The sequence below is a fragment of the Telmatherina bonti genome, assembly GCF_933228915.1.
Source record: "Telmatherina bonti genome assembly, chromosome: 11".
Taxonomy (NCBI): domain Eukaryota; kingdom Metazoa; phylum Chordata; class Actinopteri; order Atheriniformes; family Telmatherinidae; genus Telmatherina; species Telmatherina bonti.
Genome location: NC_136629.1, coordinates 20504974 through 20529134, shown reverse-complemented (window position 1 = coordinate 20529134; position 24161 = coordinate 20504974). Strand labels below are relative to the sequence as shown.

At 39.7% G+C, this 24161-nt stretch overlaps 2 protein-coding genes across 2 annotated transcripts in view; both read right to left on the bottom strand.

The window, feature by feature from the left end:
* Positions 1–5713: 5713 nt before the first annotated feature.
* Positions 5714–14623, bottom strand: gng4 (G protein subunit gamma 4; the record flags this gene model as incomplete). The annotated part of the gene is made up of 3 exons (XM_079248968.1): positions 14501–14623; positions 13272–13377; positions 5714–5842 (listed from the first exon to the last, which is right to left on the bottom strand). The coding sequence occupies exons 2-3, from the start codon at positions 13368–13370 to the stop codon at positions 5714–5716; spliced, it is 228 nt and encodes a 75-aa protein (XP_079105094.1). The 5' UTR covers positions 13371–13377; positions 14501–14623.
* An 874-nt stretch (positions 14624–15497) lies between these two features.
* The window catches only part of lyst (lysosomal trafficking regulator), a 42325-nt gene continuing 33661 nt past the window's right edge, over positions 15498–24161 (bottom strand). The window contains exons 38-52 of the mRNA XM_079248526.1: positions 24009–24161; positions 21716–21960; positions 21321–21387; positions 21068–21224; positions 20564–20704; positions 20255–20472; positions 19936–20166; positions 19637–19826; positions 19409–19545; positions 19179–19277; positions 18575–18714; positions 18371–18468; positions 18106–18262; positions 17941–18012; positions 15498–17668 (exon numbers count right to left, since the gene is read on the bottom strand). Of these exons, the coding sequence (XP_079104652.1) occupies positions 17530–17668; positions 17941–18012; positions 18106–18262; positions 18371–18468; positions 18575–18714; positions 19179–19277; positions 19409–19545; positions 19637–19826; positions 19936–20166; positions 20255–20472; positions 20564–20704; positions 21068–21224; positions 21321–21387; positions 21716–21960; positions 24009–24161 (2244 nt within the window). The 3' untranslated portion in view covers positions 15498–17529. The remainder of the gene's footprint in view (positions 17669–17940; positions 18013–18105; positions 18263–18370; positions 18469–18574; positions 18715–19178; positions 19278–19408; positions 19546–19636; positions 19827–19935; positions 20167–20254; positions 20473–20563; positions 20705–21067; positions 21225–21320; positions 21388–21715; positions 21961–24008) is intronic.

Genomic DNA, 24161 nt, shown 5'->3' with positions numbered 1-24161 from the left:
ATTAATCCCCAAAGGGAAATTCAATATTGTAGTATATAATTAACTTGAGGAGGTCTTGTTCCAGAGACTGATGGGTGCTGGCAGGAATGATCTTCTGCATCTTTCAGTCTTACATCGGACCTGAAGAAGCTTGTCACTGAACACACTTTGTTGTTTCTTCACTGTGTTGTGGAGAGGGTGTGAAGAATCCTCCATCATCTTCATCAGCTTGTGCAGCATTCATCTTTGGACAATCAGCTCCAGCGGCTTCAGAGTTACTCCAAGCACAGAACCAGCTTTCTAGATCAGTTTGTTGATTATGAACAACATTAAGTTTTCCGTGGAACCCAACAAACATATCAGATCTACAGACTTAGATATTATTTAAATCAGCTAAGGTAATGAGCTAACAAGAAAATGTTTAAATTCTAGAAGAGAGAAAGAAAAGAAAACAGGGCATCAGCATGTTGACAGATTTAGTCAAATAGAATTAAGACTTATCTTAACTCCAGTTCCTTTCAGGTGGGTTTGAATATTAAAAGACAGCTTGGTTAAGTCTAGCTGAAGATAGTTTCAGATTTATAGTATCTAACAAGGTGTCCAACCAGTGTCTCATGGGAAGGTAGCCACCCTTAAACTATTAATTTCTGAGCTGCCCATATGCCATAATTTGAATAATTTCTGCATAATTGGGAATCCTGAACTGTCTAATAGGCCCATAAGAAGCAATGAATGGTCCATGAAAGTTATTATCTGTTAACTGCAATTCAGTGTTTACTACCTTACTGCAATTCAAATGAACCTCTGGACAACCCCACAGAGAATGCATTAATGTGCCAACTGTGTAGGGTGGCCAGAATATACAGTAGAAAAGAACAGCTAGCCCCATCAAATATCTTCTTTGTTGAGTCATATAAGTGCAGTGACCTTTATTAAAAAGACTTAACTGATGGTAGAGGTTTTTAGAAAAAAAAAGTCTCTGTCAATGTCTGTCAGCAAATTGTCCATATGTGTGCTATTCTTTAAATGCATAATCAGAATATTTCCAATGGCCAGACATATACAAGTAAATAAATTATATGATCTTCTTAGGAGGATTCAAAATTAGATTGACAATGGGATGAAGTTCTAAACTGGACCCCCATTAGATACTGTGCATCTTCAGGGCTGAACATGTCTATTAGCTATTAATTTGGGCTCCTGTAACAAAAAAAGAACTTACAAAGCTTGATATGGCATCTTTACCATTTGTATTATTTGAGACATACAGAGTATGTTAGAACCCACTGGCCTCACAAATGAACCGCTTCCAGAGATTGTACCACAGAGGAGATTTTTTTTTGTGCCATTTCACTTCACCTCCTAAACCCTTTTTCAACCATTCTAAAAGTCTTTATTAAAAAGAGGGTGTAGGATCACATCTAAGAGAACAATGTTCAACTACGATAACAGGGTATTTTGCAATCTCTGAGGTGTTACAAGGGGCCTTTCAGTTTCAAATCAGGAGGCCTCTGATTTTTTATCCACTGTGAAAGAAGAGTGATGTCATTTTAAATTTGGGAGTGCCCTTTAAGTTTTGGCCTTTGTAATCATGAGCATTTTATACAGGGCACCTTTTGTTCCAGATAAATGATTGAAGCATAGACTCCAACTTACTCCTATATTCTGGTGGATGAGATAAGGGAAGCATTGAACTTATGAAACTGATCCTGGGCAGAATATTCATTTTAACTACTGAAGTAAGAGGCATCTGCCTTTTAATGTCTTCCTCTACCCTTTTCTAAATAGCACTGTAGTTATTTTTTATGATAGAGGATACCGATTGAGTCATTTGGATACCAAGATAAGCCATTTGTTCTCTAATAGTTAAATCAGAGCCCTCATGCATGTGGACTGACTAACATTCATTTTAAAACCAAGTACCAAAAATGTCAAAGATATTAAACATCTCTGGTAAGGATGACTGAACATTTGACATGTAGATTAAAGCATCATTTACATATAATAAAATATGATGCTTGGAGGATCATATTGTGACTAGACTCAGAATATCACTTTGCTGCACAAACTGAGCTAAAGGTTCAGTGTTCAAGATGAACAGAAGCAAAGAAAATGGGTACCCTTGTCTTGTTCCATTATTATTATTATTATTATTATTATTATTATTATTATTATTATTACGCAATTAGGATAGAACAACCATGTAAAAATTTATTTTCTTCTCTGGCCTCAAAGAACAGTCATTTAAACACAACAGTCCTTTTAGGAACATTGAAATACCACTATTATGAATATTACATCATTTTAAAGCTTGTTTTCTTGCAGTCCTAGTAAATTTCTGATAAAGTCAGGAAACATTCTGTGCAGATAGAAAATAGCATTATTTGATGTGTTTTAGCTTTGAGGTTAGGACTGAACTTTATCAAACCTTTTAGTCAGTGTACAACATAAATCATTTAAATGTAATATATTGTGCACAGAGATGGATGTTGAGGAGGACTCTTCCCTGAAAGCATTATATTTTCTCTGTAAATAAAAAGACCTGGGCTCTGCCACCAACAGCTCCTGCTGCATGCTTGTAAACATTTCATTTGTATTGATTTTAATGCATTTTGAGTGTTGCATAAATGTCATTTCAGAGACCTATCTTTTCTTGAGAGGAGGAATAATGTGATGGGTAGTAATCACTGAAAAACAGCTGCAAAGCTGCATAGTCTGTTTATAAACAACCATATTGGAAATTATTACAGTTCTTATGTATTTTGTGTATACTTTGAGGGATTACTGATCAATTTAGAAAAGGCTCCTACATGTATTTGTGGTATGAGATAACTCAGATGTAATTACCTTATCTGTGCACTATACATTATTTTTAGAATCATATTCAGATATACTGATTAAAATCAGACTGATCAGATTTTATTTACATAGTGTATTTATACAAGTCCCTATCAGTCACTGTCACATGCTGACTGAGAAAATGTACTTCTCATACGGAGCCTTTCAATTGAAATAAATATAGTTCACAATCCGCTGCAGCTGATCATGAGGCTTCAAATGAATCCTCCTCTATAACTGTACTTATTTTTAATTACATCCTGATCCTTCAGGATTGGTTAAATGAAATCATTAGATGATGCCAGGATTTGCTTCCATGACACTGGCCATGCCTTTTATGGCCATCGTGTGACCTGTGACAGTAACTCATAATCTTTTTTTTTTTTTTTTTTTTTTTTTAAAAAAGCCATTTTGGTTCTTACTTGCAGGGACAAATAGTTTAAAAAGAGCATATTATATATTGGAATCATCGAACAAATCTGATGGAAAGTGGCTATTTCAGTCCATTCCCTGGTGAGGCTGTAAATGGATGCATGGAAGGATCCATGAAAGAGCTACAGCACACAATGTGAATGCTGACGTCAGCAACCTATATCTTGAATTATTACTGGAGCCATCCTTCATGCATACAGCAGTACCTGTGAATCATTTCTTATTCTCTGCTTGCTCTGTATAGGAGAAACCAACTGTGGCCTAACTGAATCATAATAATCATTAAATAAAGAAAGTGCTATAACAAAAAAAAAAAAAAGAGTGCATCCAGATGGCCTGTGGCTCAGTTCAACCACAGGAGGTCTCCACTACACACCAGAATCATAATATGATGTTCTCTTCTGTCAGCCCCTCAAAGATTTCCATTGGCTTTCTATGGTTTCATTTTGATCAGACGATCTTAAAACCTAGGTGAAAAGACATGATGCAGAGACTGAAGACACATCACGTGTGGTTTACCTTTTTCCTTTTATTCATTTGATCCATCAAAGGTTTTACAAAGCCTGCTATTTAAATGCTTTTTCCCAAAAAGATAATACCATTCAAGAATACAGCTGCACATTATTGACATATCTGGACTCCAGTGAGATTATTATGTGCAAAGTAGCACCCAGAAAGTCAATGAAGAGGCAAACTTTCTTATCATAATAGTTCTCTCTGTCAGAAACAGAAATGAATCCATGCAATATTCTTCTCTAGTTGTGTTTCTCTTGGTACAGATTTGGCACCATCTTTAGATGAGATCCATGGGTTGGTCTCAGGTTGTTGGTTTTTTTTTGTTTGTTTGTTTTTTGTTTCTTTTTTTTACAGGAAAGGAAGATAATAGTTATCCTTGAAATAATTTGACTGCACAATAGTTTGTAACAGTCCAGTATTAAGAGGTCTGGATTCCTAATGTGATGGCTATTCAAGTATCAGGAGGGAGCAAATTTCTCTCAATTTTACAGAAACAGTGATGCAAAAAGCCTGAACCAGCAAAGGGATCATATTATGTAAACAACCCTTACCGTTGTTTTTAAAAAATACTTAGATAGTATCAATAATTGCATGATTTATAAATGCTATTTCTAGGTATCGTACAAGCTTAGTAGCACTACACGTCATGTAGTTGTCAGTGCGGTGCAACAAATATTCAATATTACTACTGATAATAACAAGATTAATAACGATCATAACAATTCCTTGTAAAAATTAGCAAATGCTATTCAACTACCATGTAAAGGAAATATTTTGATAGTGTGCTTTTTCTTTCCAAAATACGAACAAAAAAGGAAAAAAAGTCTGTGGGACCACAGTGTGAGGATCACACTGCTCTCACAGAAGTTGGCACTGTAACATACTGTACACTCTAAAAGACTGACAGTCCCTCAGAAACAGAGGAGGCTGTTCAAAAAGGAGCAGAGAAACATGCAGGCCTCTGGTTTGGCATTTATGTCAAAGGCCGTGCCATTCACTCTAGGACAGGCAAAAAGAATCAGACTCAGGAAACATGCCCAGAAAACAAATGAGAAGGTCGAGGAAATTAGAGGAGATGATGTTCCACAAGTTAAAAGTCTATTCCTGTCGGGAGCCGCAGGATCGGATGAAAGTGACTCTGATTTGAAGTGAATGAAGCAGAACGGCAAAGGTAGTCAGCATTAGAGGGGGTCTGAGGAGGAAGCGACAGATTAATAAAATATTTCTGACTTAAGGGCTGTTTGTTGTAAGAATCGTAAGGAGGTTTCCTGGCGTTTGGAAACATCAGCAATGCGCCATTAAATAAATAGATTCTATTTATTTTTGTTGCTGCGGACATGATGTGCAGCCCCTCCCGATCCTCCTCCTCCTTTCTAAGACACAAGATAAAGTTTCTGATTCTGTTCTTTAATCTGTTTATGACTGCAATGCAGCACAAAACATGCAGGTTAGTCAGTGTCAGATTTCAGTGGTGCTTCCAGTAAGTGTTGCTACAGTTAGTCAAACCTCTGCACTGGGGGAAAGAAAAGAATATTAATGTGTTCATTATAGTGATATAGTTCAGATAAAGGGAAAAAGGACTGCAAAAAATAAAAAGTTGGAGACACCGGGCAAATTTTTGTTTCCTGAGGCAGGTTAAGATCTAGCACGATAAAAGAAGAAAAAAAAAGGAAAACATCTCTCATCTCATTAAGCACTGAGCAAGGCTGTTCTCTAATAACAAAGCAATAACAAACCTATTTAACAAGACATGATACGCTCACTGGGTTGCCAGTTTGGTAGCCGACTCCCCCAAAACCTTCAGCCACCAGGACAGAGCTGACCAACAACAGAGTGTCCACTGGGCAAAACTCAACTCAATGCCTATGGCCAGTAGCTTCAAGTGTGGTGAAGACAGAGAAGCTAGGCAACGCCATGCCTGCGCATGTACAGCTCTGCCCACAGATCATCAGAGGATGGTGCAGAAGAATTTCTTCTCCCGGAAAGGGTTCTCAGAGGCGGGAACGGGCACGATGAGAGGGTCCTCACGTATGTGGGCATCACAGTATGCCATCAGATCTGCAGCTGCTTTGGATACCTGATATGTTGAGACAAGACAAAAGGGTGAGCATAAGTTTATATTCAAAGTCACAAAAACAATGAAAAATTGTACTACTGAGAAAATTTCTCAATTACTTGATTTTTCATTTTAAGACTTCATCTTGTTTTTGAAATATGTTTATGAAGCAGCCAAATTTATCCATCAGGCTTTAGTTGCCACACATATTAGGATTCTAGTTTTTTTCAGGTTTAGTAAGTAACATGTTGCAAAACAACTAATTCAGCTTAGTCCCATTGTTGCATATCTTCCAAATTGGTCATAAAGGAGAGAAATGAATAAAGTGTTTGTGAAGCAATCAAGCACAGCACAATAAACACTTTAGGATTTTACAGGATTAACATCTGCTCCAATGCCAATTAAAAGGGCATTAATGTGCTTTTTTTCATGAGTTTATGACTGTCATTTAGAGATAAACCTGATAAACGTTTCCTTCTTTCACATGAAACACCCGGCCTTAATTAAGATGTGCAAAACGGCCTTAAATAACTCCAGCAAGGACTAGACAGAGAAACAAGAAATAAAAAGACAAGAAAACCATAAAAAACATAAAAACCAAACAACAAAAATAAACAAAGTACTTGGATAAGATTTTTGTTTGTCTCAAGTTACAAGTCATGAACATATTTTGTATTATTTTAAATAGTTTTAAGTCATTTTGCATCTTTTCTCAGGAACAGCTTTGTATTTTATCTTTTTTTTAAAAATCATTTTGCAGATTTGGTTGGTTGTTTAATTGTTTTATGTAGGGATTTTAATTGCTTTGCATGTACTTAGTTTTTCTGTTGTTTTGTTTGGGAAATTTTTGTTATCTTGGTTATTCATTTATCTTTTTGCAAAAAATCTTACATATATTTTTCTTTCTTTATCAGTTTCATGTCTTCAAGTGATTTGTTTTAAATTTGTATTAGATTTGTATTAAAATCTAGAGTATTTTCCCTTCTGGCCGAAGTGGCTTGATAAGCAGTGCAACACTAGTTTAAGCTAGCTAAATTCACTAATCAAGTGAAAGCTTGACTAGAATAATTCAGCACTTCTGTCGTGGTGAAAATTTACATTTTGCTCCTCTCAAAGACAAAGTCACTACAAATTTTTACAGTAAAGCCAGACTGTATGTGAATTCAGGCTTCCACTTGGGAACTGAGTGGGAGGTTACAGGAGGGGAGGCGCCAAATGGAGAGCAGAGGAGCAGCTGCAACAGAGGGACGGTGAGGGCTCAAGGATCCACATGGAGGACTAAGCCATCTGATCTCCTGCCTGCCACTTCACCTCACCCACTGCTACTACCACGGGAGAATGCAGCACACACAATCCATCACACTGCCTATTAGCTCTGGTCTCAAACACAGATTATTAACACTCTTCTCTGCAATGTTGCAGTGTAAAATGAAAATGAGTGTGTACAGATTGTGAATCCATGTTAGTGGCTGGAATCAGCACACATCTCTAAAACCCCCAAAACAGGTTTTTACAGATACATGTAGATCGCAAATACAGTATATCATTTCAATTCACACAAAGGATCAGTGACTTACTAAAGTAGCAGGACAGTGTTATTCTAATAAATGCAACTCAAACAGGAGAATTTGGAGGTGATTATTTCCTGGCGCATTAAACTGCGTGGCATAATGAAGCAATGAGCTGTATCAGACTTTAGCTCTGCAACTTGTGTTGACCAAAAACCCCATTTTACATTAGGATGCTTTTCATACAAAATGGCCATTCTGCTTAGTTCAACTATACATTAATATGAGATTAATAAATGCCATTGTGCTTATATCAGATAGATTTGATGCTTACTGTGTTTTCTGTTGTGGCCTGACATAGTTATGTTTAGTAAATGACCACAGAGCAGCTAAAGCTGCAGGAAATACCATAAGTTTATTCTTTCATGATAAAATTACCAAAACAAAAATGTTGTGGTGAGAAATCATTAATATCATTGAAGGAAAAAAAACCCCACAAAATGTCTTATGATGTTGGCTGCAATGTACTGTAGCAATCAAAACACATTTCGAATGAGAGAATTACGTTTAAAACCATAATCCCACTAAAAGGTTAAGACACATTAAAGCCTTAATGAAATCGATAAACTATTTCATATGGCTAAATCATATATAATTTCCATACCATTTAAACTCAATATTTAATGGAGATGTTTGGTCTGTTTAAGTTTGATGCCAGCAACCCTTCTAGAAAAAAATCCTGGTGGAACATCTTATAATTAATCATGACTGGTTTTAATAAATTGTCGTCCTCTTTAAAGCTTTCCTACTTGGTAACAATGTGGGGAAATAGTTCAGCAAAGATCATTTTTCTACACATAAGAAATTTGAATATTTGATAACGTCTTTGAATGCATCATTGAAAGATTATAAAAACCCATAGAAACCAGTAAACAAGGTTGAAAAGCAGTACAGAAGGCTATGACTGTCACAACTTACATGAATTAGTAACTGGCTCAGTCGCATTTCTGAAAACCATTTTTTTTAGTAACAAGAATTTGATGATACTAATTAAAACCATTAATTATATAAACAATGGACACAGTCATGGAATTATCTGTGGCTGTACATGAAGTCAGTATTAAGATGCCTTCATGTGCTACTTCAATGATGGATGCCATCTCTGAAACAGATCACTTCTGGATCAGGAAAAGCAAACACATAAGATCCAGAGGCACAGCCCTATCAGGACCCAAACTTTAGATGAACTGAAGCCAAGTGGAAAACCTTTGACAAATACCAACTCTCATTTCCATACTATAAACACATCGTTCACTTGATTCAAGTTAAGAAAGATCACATGGTTTGGCTGCAATAGCGCTCCTATCATATCTGACTTCTAAGTCCTCGGCGAGGGCCTGCTGACTTTCAGGTTTATGGGGGAAACATGCTGCCATCCAAAATAGGTCTTTTTCAGCAAAAGTCTAATTTATTTCAGCAAGATAACACCAGACTGCACCACAGTAAATTGTCTCTTGCATCAAACTCAGTATGGCCACATCGTTTTAGTCAACAAAAGCATTTCTATGTTATAAATTAAATATGTGGTTAAATTTTACTTCTGAACTATTTAGACCCCAAGATCATTTTTGTAACATCTAGCTGTCTGGACTTTAAGTTGCCAGATTGCAGCTGAATTTGCTGGCTTTCTGCTTGACCTGTACCGTATCATGTCATGCCATGCTACAGCTGCATTTTCTTAGCGATTCTTCTGGGTCTGACAAAAGTTAATAAGTCAAATTATTCATTATGTATCTGTGACACTAATACAAAGGCATCAATGCTAAAAGGAACAAAACCAGACTTTTAATAACAATAAAAGCATGTTTTATAAATTTTGAAGACATATCAGTGTGGAATATCAATTTATAGCAATAAAATGCCATATTATTAGTCAGTAACGGTTTACAAGTATGCCATTTGGTTAAGGTCACACAAAGAGTAGTCTCACATTAGCTGCATCAATAAATATTTACTAAAAAGATACAAACAAATAATAGAATCTAGTAAGCCTTTTAGCAAACACAACTTGTCCACCAATCAGAGCTGTCGAACTTTCCTCAGCAGCACAAGTAAACATCTTAATTCATTTTACAATCAAAGTAAAAGAAAAAATTATATCAACTCCAGCCAGGGTTTCAGGATCCCCACAGGACAAAATGTGGAACTGCACAGAGTGCGTGATTATGCCCAGACTGATTGTAATTACACTGCAGCCCCATGATGGAAGGAGAGACCTTCTAATTAGCACAGATCACATTCCTTCTGCTGATTGAGCAATTAATGAGAAAGTGGTGATCCCTCAATCAGCAGCACAGAGACTGCTCTCGTCACTGATACATCCTCTCCCTTCTGTCTCTCCAGGTTTTTAATAAAATGTTACTTGCAACTAAACATCTGATGAGCCAAGTGGTACTGCACATAAACAGCTGCCTGTTTACCAGAGAACAATAACCATCTCATATTTCACTGTCGCTGCTTGTGGATTACAGAATCATTCCCTCCCTTTATACATCTGCAAAAGAATGATCATATTAAGAATAGGCTGAGTTCAGACGTAGTCAGTCTCAGAGGAATTTTCCTCCTAAAAAACATTAATGCATTCATTTAGTTTCACTCTGAACATTAATATAGCTGACAAGCAGAAGAGGAAGCACTTATTAAAAGACAAAATTTGCACGTGAACCTGGTGCCTCGTGCTGTATTTAACAGAAATGCAGTCAAGGTTGCATGAAAACTTAACTGGTTCCAGACAGCTTTTAAGTTTCAAGTACAAACAGTGAACAACAAAACTTCATCTCAATGAGGGTGCAGAAATCAGCTGATCAAAAGAGTTTTTCACTTACCCAAAAGAGACCCAACATAGCTGAGCTGAAGCCACTTAGATAAAAGATCAGTGACAGAACAGAGAAATAAAACATAATTTATAGATTTTATTCAGACTGTGATTCAAAAGCACAAATAAACACCTCCACAAAATCTTACAGGAAGAAGCTGCATCACTGAAAGTCTATATCAGAGCATGAATGTGTGTGTTAGACTCAAACTGACTGCTGTGTTTTATAGTCTTTGAACCAGCACACTGTTAGTGGTTGCTGTCACACTCATTTTGTCTAAAGGTTTCAGCTGAAAAAAAATTTTTAAAGGGGGGAAAAAAAACAACCAGAACAAAGAAAACACAAGAAATACCACCAGAGAGCGGCTTCACTGCTGAAAAATACACCAGCACACACTTCTAGTGGGTCAAATTTAAAAATTGATAGATTTCTATGATCTTTGTGTTGTATTATTAGAGATAATACACAATACCTCAAACACCTTTAAAGTACAGTGCAACCACAAACTCTCCTAGATACTGTCGCCACATATTTTTCAAATAAACTTTCTCTTTGGCACAATGAAAAATCTATTTCAGAAACTAAAAAAAACAAAGGCTGACAACAAAACAAGCAAATAGTCCATTAAAACAGATAGACATGTAGTATCTGCAGTGGATGATCTGATAGCAATGTTGTCAGTAAAATGTGAAACCAACTTCAAACTCTTTAGAAAATTGATTGTTTTGAACCTGGAGCATCCACAGCTTATGTCAAAACCATGATCCACATCATTGTCGATGCACCACTAGTTATACTCGTGTATCAGCACACACTAGATTTTTGTTGATTCTTGTCATTTTGTCTTAACTTTCCTCTTGATTACATCCAACATGAACAGTGCACTGATCAATGTAGAAAACCAAGCTGCTTTCACTGAATGATGTAACTTTTAGGGTCAACAGTCAAAGTTTCAGGACTTCTGGTTGATATCTAAAGGTTTCCTCATAAAGGACCATGTCATATTTATTTATCCTAATAAAGAATGTCTTCATTTGAAAACGCTTAAGTATTTAGCAATACCAAATGTTTTCTAGATCACTATGTGTACGTAACCCTGTTATCCCTCTAGAGTGATTGTTTACCTGCTTTTGCAAGAACCCAACACCAAAGGTCAATAAAACTAGATTGCAATCAGAAACCAGAAAGCTTCTTAAACAAAACTCTTGTGTTTTTGTAAATAAAATGCCAATTCATGCCTCATGAGTCATATGAACTCATATTTGTCCACTGAAACGGTGAGACCAGACACATTATGCTCATTTTGTTGGAAAAATTTCATTAAGAACCAAATCGGTTTCAATCGATTTCTTAAAATGCGAAAGCAAGGACTTCCAATATGGGAGCTAGAGGTTTAAGCTTGATAAATCTTCTAAACCCTGATTCAAAGGTAGAAATAATCACCATGTATTTTTAAGGTGAGCAGTTTTTCTTGTATGTGGCCTTTGTTGTGCTGAGTAGGAACGATGGTGTATAGCTGCAAGAATGCTGAGTGTACAACCTCAGGCTGTAGGGCAACGATTCCCTGAACACACGAGGAGACTACCGACTCGACGATAAGGCGGCTTGATGTTGTACAAGACTGTCATTAAAACATTTGCTTCTACACTTCGTACATTTACACTTAGTCTCAGTACGATGATGCACTGAAGCACAGAGACCCTCAGCAACATAAGGGTCATGGATTAAAGATATTTTTAAAAGGTGCTAACCCCTAACCCTAATATGTGTTCATCGTTTACGGTTTCTATTCTTCTGCTACTTGTGCGACCCACCTATTTACAGAATTTGTGCAAAAACTGCCAAAAGATCTTAACAAACACTGATATTGTTGTCAGCATTGTACTAATCTGGTTAAAAAAAAAAAGAAAAAAAAGTTAGATGTTGTTTCCCTTGTTTTACTCACTTAGCTCAGATTAAAAAAAAGTTAATGGAAAACTTGAGAAAATTCTGTCGAGGCGATTTATTTAATTTTATTCAGGTGTGCAGATATAGGGAAAAATCTAAAACTCAAGGGCTGATCGTCAAGGACCACATGGACTAGATTTGGACAACAGAAAAGGCTCCATGCGGCATTAAAGGAAGATCTCTTGTGAGGTCGTTTCAATGAGTAGCCGAACTCTAATGTGCACAGGCAGATTACGTTATGGGGATATGCTCAGTCACTGCTTGGCTATGTTTATTCCGACCAGAGAAATCAAAGTTGAGGAGAAGACATGAAGGATGGAGGCAGAGACAGGAGGACAACAGCAACATCTCATGAAATCGATGTTCTGCTGAAGAGGACATTTTCAGCTCTGAAGTGTTGGACCTGCTACATATGCTTTTTCAAACCCCCACCTTCCTATGCTTCTTGTCTTATTCTCAGAATACGACATCTTTCAGACAGTAGTTGTTGCCACTGCTATGCAAACTCCATGCTAAACGGAGAATGGTCCACCACTTTGAACAAACCAGCACACAGTATGTGAAAGTTCGCAAACCCAACCTAGGAACCTAAGTAGAGTTAATAAAATGTCCATGACAAGCGGCTAATATCTTAATTTATCTTCAGCTACGCAACAATGAGCCCAACGGCAATAAGTAAGTAAATAAATAAATAAATAAAAGCACTTTTAGTTTGTTGCTGGAAATTGCCACATGGGATTACATGGCAGCTATTTTTGCCTGTCAGCATTCTCCCTCAATATCGGACTTATTTCATTTAATAATTTAAACCTAAAAGGGTAAGAAAACAGGACATAGGTTTAATACCAGAACGTTCTTTCATTTCCTTCATTGTGGACAGAGCCAATAGCAAAGGCAAGACTCAGTGCGAAGGTGTTATAAAAACAATGTCTTCATGTTTAGAACGACACACTTTACATTTAAATCCATTTAGTTAAATCAACAGATACTTTCAGAGGCATCAAGAGGAGCAACAGTTCTTGAGTGATGACTTTGGTTTGTGTGGTTTTCTAGTGAGGTACAAAAAACATGACAAATATTTTGCCAATTAATCACATGGGGAAAGGAAAACCCTGCTACCTTTATCCTGTCCATGCAGGCCTCCATCTTCAGTTGCTCCACTGCTTTCCTTGCTTGGGAGATGCTGGCTGTGCTGTTGTTGGCGATGCCGTCCTTCATGGTGCTCCTGTGATGGCAAGAGGCAAAAATGGGAGGAAAGGGAGTCAGTCAACGTCACATAAAAACAGGAAGGCAGCTGCTGTAGCTCTTCAGCAGCCCTTCTCCATAGCAAGCAATCTCCATTTTACCTGGAGACAGACCTAGAGAGCTTTTACTTTGTTCCATTAGATTCCAGTTCCAGTTAGATGGCTGGTGGTGGTGTGGGTGACTTGGACTTTTTCTCAAGTGCGGTTAAGAGAAATCTGGGGGAGCATATTGTCTAATGCATTCATTCTCGGTTATTGGGACCTCTTCCAAGCAGTCGGAGTTGCAACTTACCTCCACCTACATGCAGGACTTGCAGCCTGGAGAAAATATGTCCACTTTTGACCACTATCTGCTCAAGCTTCTCCTGAAAACAAAAATGCCTGCGGTGCATCTACAGAATATACTTGGCCATCCTTGCAGAGCAGTTTATGTAAAGACTAAATCTTGCTCTCATTTTAGGCCCCTTGACCCCCTCACTTTTGGATTGCCCCACTTTGGCAGCCACAGCAGAGGTGGCACCTTGCACATGTATTTTGTAACAATGTGAAGATATTAAAATTGTCACTGAATCTGGACATTCTCCATTCTTCTTCTTATAATTTATTTTATGTCATTTTCGACGAATTTAATTTGGGGTTTTAGAGGGATTTTACAGAACAGATCATCTGTAAGCGGAGGATGCAGACACTGATTTCGCTTCTCCCCCCTTCCTCTCTCTCAACGGTGCCTTCGTGGCTCTGAAACCAATTTATAGCTTTTAATCACACCCTCGCAAGAAGCTATCAGGCCTTTTCCCATTTAGGTTCCCCTCCGATCCGTCCATCCTGCGGGATACTGGGCTGCTTTCGGGGCTGTGCTCGCGTCTGTATCGTTTTATCCAAATGTAACGATGAGAATTGTTATGCAGGTCTGTCAAACACGTCTCACTCTTTTCTCAAAGGAGATCAAAATGTGGACAGAACGAGCTGCGGCCCTGATTAGAGCAGAAAACAGCAATGCACACATGGAAGAAAACAATGGATTTTATAGATAAAACCCCCCAGATTGCTCGCTGCATTGCTCGGCTATGTGCACATTTATATGGGCTACAGCCGCCGACCTACCTGAAATGTGCGAGTGGTTTTCCAATTTGGAGAATTTCGGGTTGACTCCACCCAACACACACACACTTTAAAAAAAAAAAAAAAAGGATCTGTCAAATATCAAATGACAAGAGGAAATCCCAGCCTCGCTTCTGGTCTGAGCTGAAGCCGCAGGAGGTAATATCCTGGCGTTTGTTTTCGGCCTCAGCGGCTCGAGCGGTGAGTCGTGCGTGTTCCGTGTAGGAAGATGTGATCCAAGCGGCGAGGTCTTGGTGAGCACCGTGGCTGGACCTGAAGAGATGTTACGCATGCAGCGGGGAGGGAAACCTCTATGTGACGATGAGATACGGGCTGTGGGGCAGGGAGCACTCGATCAGCGGACCAGGAGCTGCAGCAGCAACAAGCCACGACGCGTTCCCGCTTTCCAAACCGCCCCTAAACGCACCGACGACAACTCTTAGTCAAATTAGAGGATGCTGTTTTATCGATTTACTTTTGAAAACGACACCAGAGATCTGCAGGCTTCCCCATATCATTTTTACATCAGCGTTGACATAACTGGGTCCGTCCCCCACCTCCCCACTATTGCTGATGGGCCTCATCCTCCACGAAGGTCTAAGGAGGAACACGCAAAGACTTACTTAAATAAATAAACACACACACATACACAGAAACCCCGAATGTTTATAAAAAATGATCATCCCAATGATGTGTCCAATCCGTCCAGCAAAAATTGGATTTCTTATTTTAAATGTCCCTGAACGCACCTTTGTCCACACAATGAAAACACCCCAACAAGATATGGTAATATTTCTTCAAATATTTATATATTTATAATATACTTATCACTTGGTTTGTCCATACATACACACACGCACATATATATATATATATATATATATATATATATATATATATATATATATATATATATATATATATATATACATACATACACAAAAAGGAACATAACATCCTTAGATCATAATGCCAAAATGCAAAAACCAGCTTGGTGGGGTCCAAATGCAACATAGCACTATTTAAGCTATCAAAATAATCTTAATAACTTAAGCTATATGCATAACTTAACAGAAAAATAATACATCCTTCTGTAGGAAAGCCCATTATCCCATTTCCTTTCTGCCTTTTGTCATTTTCCATTTAAAAAGAAAGAAAGAAAGAAAGAAAGAAAGAAAGAAAAAGAACATTCACACAAACTCACATTTTGGATGTCTAAGACAAGAGGAAGGTTGCAGTTTGCACATTTTTTAAAAAGAATTTTCATGGAGGAAACATTTGCATGTACAAAAGTAATCAAGACACAGAGTAAACAAACACAGTAACATCACATTTTTAACAAAGTCCAGGCAGTTTGGGGCGGAAATGAGGGAAGGAAAACATAATATCAAGCCAATGACACAAGGAATGATGAGATATTGAGAAAAGTTCCCTTTCTTATAGACAAATCAAAGTTTGCGCTGTAAAACATCATTTACCTTCAATAACTTGCTACCTAGCTGTGTTAAAAAGAAAAAAGTCTTGGTTCCTCCCAAATGGAGCAAAATTTTTCTAAAAGCTTTTTTTAAATGTATTAATTTCTGATATTGCTTCTTAGGTTTATTAGTGGCATTAAATCAAAGCTCAGTTCATGTTAAGACCACAGAGTTTTGCCTCTTTCTGAATCAAACGTTAGCAGATAAAAAGTGCTTCTGAGTTCCATCTGACTCATCACAGCCAAGCTGTAAGTGCAGCGAGGTGGGAATGTAAATGGAAGCTGAATGGACCCTGAGGTGGGTGAAGAAATGAAACGGCTGGTCGTCTGCTCCCCAAACTGATGAATGTAGTGGACACATTTAAAAAACAAAACAAAAATAACTCATCAGTGCAGGAAAAGTTGGCTCACTGAAGTCTACTGGACGTGATGCTCCTTTAATTAATGCTGCACAACTCCTTAACATATCACATAAAAATGACTGCTTCTTCTCCAGCAGAAGGTATCAAACGCTGCCTTCGCAGAGTGTCAGGGCACGGTTAAAGTAGTGAAAGTAGTTCGAGTACATCTGAGTGGCAGACAGGTTCAGCCAGTAAAAGAGGCAGGAGGATGGAAAGATGAGTCTCTGCTGTGTTTCAAATAAATAAGAGTAGCGACTTTTCTAAATGCAAAAAGACGAGTGCAGCTGAGGCAGGCTTTAAACAAAGAGCTCATGACAGTAAATGTCACATCCGCATTCTCACAGTCAAGGTCAGCCTCATCCTGGCATGCAGAAACAGGGCAGAATAACAGGCAGCACAAGGTACAACTAATTCGACACACCCCTGCCCCGAACCCCAGCAATCCCACCTCTGAGCTGAGATACAAAGTGAAACAGGGCCGTAACACCAGTGTTCAGACTAGAGCGGAGCAGACAGCCCAGCAGAGGGGTGTCTCTCTCCCACAGAGCGGGATGTCTCCCTGTGACAGAAGCGAGGTGAGGCGGTGCTCTTTCCCTTTCAGCTACTGCAGCGTCAGCAGGACGCTGCTCGCTGAACTCTGGCAGGAATCTGTCAGCCATCACCCTGTGGGAGAGTCGAGGTGAGAGACAAGGGGGGGGTGTCTTCACTCTTCCGAGTCTGGCTTGGACCGGACAATAGCAGCTTGCAGGAAATGCTTAAATCCTCTTCAGGCAGGTACGTTTGCACAACAAAAACAAAAACAGCAGAGGAAAGAACTGGAGATTAAAACATAAAACACTCAAATACATTTAGTATAAAGTGTCTGCTGCAGTCTCAGCCAAATAGTCATCCATTCCTCTTTAGTATGTTTATAAATATATATTTATATACATTTAATACTATCTTCACAATCGTTTCTAGATCCTGGGAGTAGTCGAGTTTGCTCAGCTGGGGATGGCATTAATAAAAGTCAGGGTGGGTTCAGAGATTGAGGCCATGCTGACATGTCCTCCTCCCTGTCAGTGCAGGCAGGAGGGGAGGGAGGAGGAGAAGAAAGAGGGGGGGAGACAAGGGTCCGCTTCCTAAGAAGTGGACAGCAGTAAACATCCCACACACAATCAGCCTGCAGCATAGCTGCTCAGGAAGGAGTAGAACATTGGGAGCTTCATGCGCTGCTGGTCCCGTCGACACCACGCCATCACCGTGCCCTCGCTGTTGGCCGTGTAGAGGTGGTGGCCATCACATGAGTATGTCAAGCTGAGGCATACAGAACAGAAGATTATCATCAATAACGACACAGTTTATATGGAGAATTGTATATTAGGTGACAAGTGGTTCTATGTCCTATCACATTTATATTCCCCAAGTCATTTTGATTCTTTCCTGTGGTGTCTTTGTTGGGTGTTAAATGGGCGACAGCACATCCTCGGGGACATCCAGATCACCTGCATTTCACTGCCATTTTGGATGTGCATGCGACAAATAAACAACTTCAACTTGTGAATGAGGATGTGGTGCTGTTTGAATACCTGATGATTGGTTTGCTTGACTTTGAAAAGGTGATTTCTCGCACAGGTTTCAAATCCCAAGTGCTCCACAATCTGGAAACATGTCAAAAGGAGAAAAAAATCTGTGAATGGAAATAATTCTTTCAAAAAGCAGAAGCCCGTGAATGTTAATGAGTTTTTCTGTACCTGACAACACCGTTTTCCAGACCACCGGCGATGACGTTGACCGACACGCCCTCTGGTTGGTTGGAGAAAGCCACAGAGCAGATCGTCTCTCTGCAGTGCACATGACCTATCAGGTCGCCGTTCACCGTCCACAGGCGAAGGTCGCTGCCTCCGCCCTCTGGATACAAAAAAATGGAACTCATAACTCACAATGTGGACGAGGAAACACATCTCTACCTTGCAGATGTGACACAACAGCGAAGTAACGGAACAAGTCGCTCCACACCTGAGTCACAAACCGTTGCAATGTCACCAGTGGTCTCACTGGCGGAGACGGCAGTCACTGGGCTCTTGTGACCAGTGAGGCTTTGTACATAACAGAGTCTGAACGGGAGGAAAAAAACAAACAATAAAAAAAAAAAGAAAAACTTGAGAAATATCTCACCAAAGCAGAGACCACAAGGTATTTCTTATTCTGTAACAAACTGACCTGTTGAGGTCCCAGAGGATGCAGGTGCCGTCGTTGCTCACACTGATGAGGATGCTGTAAGGCTTGCAGACAAACAGGCTGGTGACCTCCCCCGTGTGCCCGTACAGGTGAACCTGAGATTCCACTTCCATTTCTGACGGCTATGAAAACATCCCAAATCCAGACATGTTTAAAGCAAAATGGAGACATCATACAGATAAAAATGTCTGCTCGGGATTGTGTTTCTTTTATCTTTTCCTTAAAAAAAAAAACTGCTAATCAAAGTTTAACTAAGCTTTACAAATGATCTGCTTGTGAAAAACCCTTCAGACAGAGAGAAACAGGAAAACTCTGCCTGGTGGTGAGGACTGATGTGAGTCTGAAGACCTTTCTGACGACTGAACTGGGAGACCCCTAATCCCACTTACAGGCTCGGTGGAAATGTGTTTCAAGGGCAGCTGTGATGTGACTAATGAAGCTGAGCATTTGAGCACAGTGAAACTGTCTAAAAAGAGGAGGATGGAGGGGGCCAGGGTGGTGGGGGATGATGGAATGGGTGGGTGGGTGGATTGGGTGTTTATATGGAGGCGGAAGGTTAGAGGGGGACGTCGCCATGGAAACCTACCGTGGTGCTGGTGAAGCGGTTAGTGTAGGCGGTGATGACTCCACACTTGCTACCTGTAAATAACTGGCAGCCATCGGGCACCCAGGCGCAGCTGGTCACCTGGAGTGAAGGGGGGGGGGGGGGGACGACAGTCGGAAGCAGGGTATGAGAAGCCTTAACGCTCATGGGCAGAGGTTTTTTTTGTTTTTTTACACGGAAGAAAGGCAGAATTGCTTCAGCAACAGGTTTACCTGGTGAAGCTGTGAACATTGAATGAAGTTGATGGGTGGCTCGCTCTGCTTGCTTTTCAGCCTCAATATGTTGTCTGCATAGCCCCAGCTTAAGATGGCTGACCACTGGATGTCTGTGCTGTGCATGCTCCGCACACCTACGGAGCAGAGAACGTAAATCACAACAGTCAGCAAGACACTGTGTGATAAGTCTTGTACTGACTTGTGAATGAGCATCGGTCTTCCTACCCTGCTCCTTGCTGTAAATCATCATGAGGCAGAACTTGCGGGACAAGCCACAGATCGCTCGAGTTGGTAGAGCCAGCAGGGATCCGAACCTCTCCCCATGTGGCTGGCTGAAACACACCACGGGGTCCGGAGCAGATGGTGAGCCCACGTACTCACCCCACTTCAGACCTTTGATCCATGGCAGTGGGCTCTGAAGGAGAAGAACGAAATGTTGCTGGATGATCGTTTTTTAAATGATTTGTTACGTCACATCTTCCACAGCATTTTGCCAGAAGTACTATGATTGCAGACGAGATTACCGGGCAGGATATTTCCTTGGCTTGTTCTCTTGTTTCTCTGAAGGCCAGTTGAACAAGGAGCCCCATGGCTGCCGGCAGTTCCCCCTCCATCATGAGCCGGGGACCTGCCCTGCTGACATGAGAGGCGCTAAAGAGCTGCCTGGGTGTCTGCCCATACGTTTTGATCATCGTCTCCAGGGCCCGACGCTGGACTGGGTCTTCTACAGCGGACACGTCCATACCAAAATAGGTCTGTAAAATACACGGAACCGGTGAAAACAACGATGACAAAAAGGTTTCCCTAAAAGAATCAAATGTGTGTAAGTCAGGAGCTGCTTACAGCTGGGTGGAAGACATTGATGGCCTGCACGGCAGCTTTGCCTTTCTGTTTGAGCCCGAACACCAGATCGATCCACTGACACAGAGTCTGGGAGACGTGGTCAGACTCTAGTGCTTGCCGATGGATCAGGATGAACAGACGTGGGTCGTTGCGAGCCCAAGGAGGTAAATTCACATGGTTTACCCTCTCGCCATTTTGACGAACCCCAAAATCAAAACCTGTGAAGGACAAAAACGAGCTAACAGATAAGTAAATGCATGCAGGTATAAATAGGTGAAAAGGTATAAATGACTGAAGAAAATTACTTACCCTCCCTGTTAACCAAAAATTCAGGCAGGTAGAAAAACTCTGGGATTAGCTCTTTCACATCAGTCATGGACTCATAGGAGGACAGACGCCATGTGGTGTTCATAGAGTGAAACGTCCGGTCCGGGATATCAAAGCTCTGGTCTAATTGAGGCCAAAAACAAAATCTAATTAGAGATTCGGCCGAGTGCTTGAAAAACATCTCCTTTCATGACCTTAAACACCACGCTTGCTGAATACATTTGCAATCACATAAAAAGACGCCTCGGAAGATCAGATAGGAAAAATAGATGAATGAAAAACAAGCTAATATGAAAAAAAGAAAAAGGGGTAAAGCCGAGAGGTTGATCAGAGAAAGCCGTGAAGATGAAACGTTTCATGGTAGAATATGAGACACAACATGGCTGTGGGAAAGTGCTGCACTCTTAGACCAGGACAATTCAGCTTCCTGCCAGTTTCTTTACATTTTCCATAATCAGTTTTGAAGAAGCTTTCCATGCGACTCACCCTGGTAGGCGAGGAACATCTTGGTGAAAGGAGGCATTCGAACCAGGAAGTGGAGCACAGTGCCACTGTTGGAGTAGTGAGAGCCATAGTGGTAAGGCTGGACTGGAGGCATGGGGTCATCCTCACGGATGCCCTTTTTGTACTCTTCCTCCAGGTACTGTGCATACAACATAAACATTTTGACGTCTTCATATCGAGTTCTTCGATGTACTCAAATGAAGCAAAAGCACAGAAGATGTGCAATAAGCCTTACCCTGTAGTTATCAACATAGCGATCCTCCTTCTCTTTTGACTGAACTGCGATGGGTTTGATTAAATTCCTGCATTATGAAGTGAAAGCAAAGCCTGTTAAATGAGCCAAATTGTTTAATGGAAACACACAACTGCAATTGTCCTATTAGAAGTGACTCAGATATCACCAGAACGCAAAAACAACACATCAATTTAACATTTGTGCTCTGACTGATGTTAGTTTAACACACCAGCGTTGACTTATAAGAACACATATTCCCATGAAATTAGGAGTAGGTAGAAAAGCATCTGCAATACAACACTGCAGACTAATCCCAACAGCACTTCAAAGTCTGACTTTCTAATTAAGTATACTTACTCCCCATCACAGTGATGGAGCTGCAGTCCTGCACTGACCTGTAGATGTTTGGATCCTGTAGGTCGAGTGTCTCGCTGATATAATCGCGCAGAATGAAGGGGAACACCGGGTATTGCATGAGGTCGTTGAATGAGCGGCCCGCGTGCTTGTTGAGGTGTGTGAGGTACTCAAAGTTCGTGATCTGACCTGAGCCCCACAGCTGCGTGAGTGCCGTGATGTTCCCATGCTCCAGCAGGTTGGGAAGGTCAGAGGTCAGGATGTTGTGGTAGACGTCATCTCGAAACTGAGGCAAGAGCATACAGACCATGAGATCATGCAAAACAACTGGGAGAATACCATCCATGATGACAAACATACAGATTTATAATTACTGACTGCTACGATCACACATTTATCCACTGTGGAAATAACATGAAACACTGGTGTTGTCTAAAACCAACAAATTCATCCTGTTAACTTGCTGGATTAACTTTTCTGGGCTGGAAATCCAGAACTTTTTTTCTAATATCAGCACTCACTGTTGAATAAGTTGCACACATAATTCTGGTATGTTTTGCCGAACTATGTGTTACCTTGTCAACATTGACAACTGAAAACTTGCCTCGCAAAACCTAAACCTGGTCTTGGTGAATGAAATGTGATGCATTCATCTATTTTTCCAGATTGAAAACTGTTTTGTCCCTGTTAGTGACTAGTCATCCACGCTGCTTTGTGTAGAACATATCTACCAGTCGCAGGCTGCATTCACAACTTTTTGACCAATCAGCCTTTCTTATGCTGTCGGGTTTCCAATCTCAACACACAATATGAAAAACTAATTGAGTTTGACTTTAAAAAGTTCTCATAACCACAAAAGTTGGGTCACGTTGATTAAGACAAAATGCGAACAAAGTGAATGGAAATAAACAAAATAGCAACATGACGTTCCATCAAATTGAAAAGATTGTCAGAGCAGATTTGTTGATCGAAAAGAATTGGATTTGTAGATATAAAAAATAATATTTTTCTAGTACAGGATAAATTAATGTAGAAATAAACAACAAATTCTAATAATTTGTAAAAGAACAGTTTAATTTAACTTTTTTTATTGGGCTTTAAAAGTTATGTCTCATTACATTTTAGTTATAAAGTAAAAAAGAAGAAAAGCTCCTGCTTTGTGTAAAATCGTAATGATTGATTTTATGTTGACATGGCAGAAACATACAAGATTTATAAATACTCACACTCATGTTAAGATTATCAGAGTATTTAAATCCAGCAAATTACCCATCGTACAAATGATAGTTTGTCACAGCTCCAGTCTGTTCCATATGACTGGGTTTTGAGCTGTCTCTTCTCAGGCCTGGGTTTCCTACAGACTCTTTCAGTGCATATTTTACTTCACATGCGGGCAGACCTGTGATTCCAAGCAGATTATACTTTCTTTGTGACACAACCACGGCCATTAAAAAGTGATTTTTGTTATCCCAACATGTTCACCTGTCTAAATGAGCTGCTTTGTCTTGTTGGAGCAGCGGAAAACAATCTATCAGGAAACTGGGCTGGATGAGGAGAAAACTGATCACATATCAATAAAATTTAATGTTGCAAAGATATAAATGGATTAATTTCATGAAACATATATGTGGAAGTGTAATCCAGTCAACGGTGCAGTAATTTAGATGCATGTAATGTCTCAGCCTGTATACCATGTAATCTTTCCACTGTTGAACATTGTTTAATGCTTAAAACGTCCTAAATAGTAACTAAACTAAATATCTGCAGCCACATAAGCAGCCAGTCAGTGAGGCTTACATGATCATCAGCATGATAACAAGTTGATGTGACAGGACTTCACTATCTTACTTTTACATGTGTGCCACAGAGCCTTTTTCTATTCATCTGAAAAAAAAAGATGCTTTATCTGTGGTTTCTGTGTACTGACTAGCTAAATTATTTTGGTTATTTTGCTGAGATGGAAACAACAGACATAAAATATTCAGTAATGTTACTTTGGACTTTTTTCCCAGCTTTTTACTATCAGTGTGGGAAAACATGTTATCCTGCAGAGGACATGGAACCACATCTTATGCTAGAAACTGAATGTGACAATTTTAAAACCATATTTGACACATATCTGAGTTAATCTTCATTACAGACCTACTTGCATGGCTAAAAATGATCATTCAAATGATAAGCAGACTCTTGAGATATGCAAAAAAAATATCACCTCCTGCATGCGATGAACAGACATTATATATGATCCAATCCATCATGTTGTTTTATGAAAATATCTATTCTTCTAATAACAACTTGCAAAACATTTATGTCCTTGTTGAGATTCAGACTCACCTTGGTGTTGTCAAAGGCTAGCAGCAGGGTCCTGCCGTTGGTGAGGAATATCTCCACAGCGTTGTCTCTAAGCTGCCACCATCGCTTGTGCACTTCCTTGATCTCCTCGTACGTCCAGGAGAAAGAGGGCGCCTCTGTCTCCCCATGAAGGCT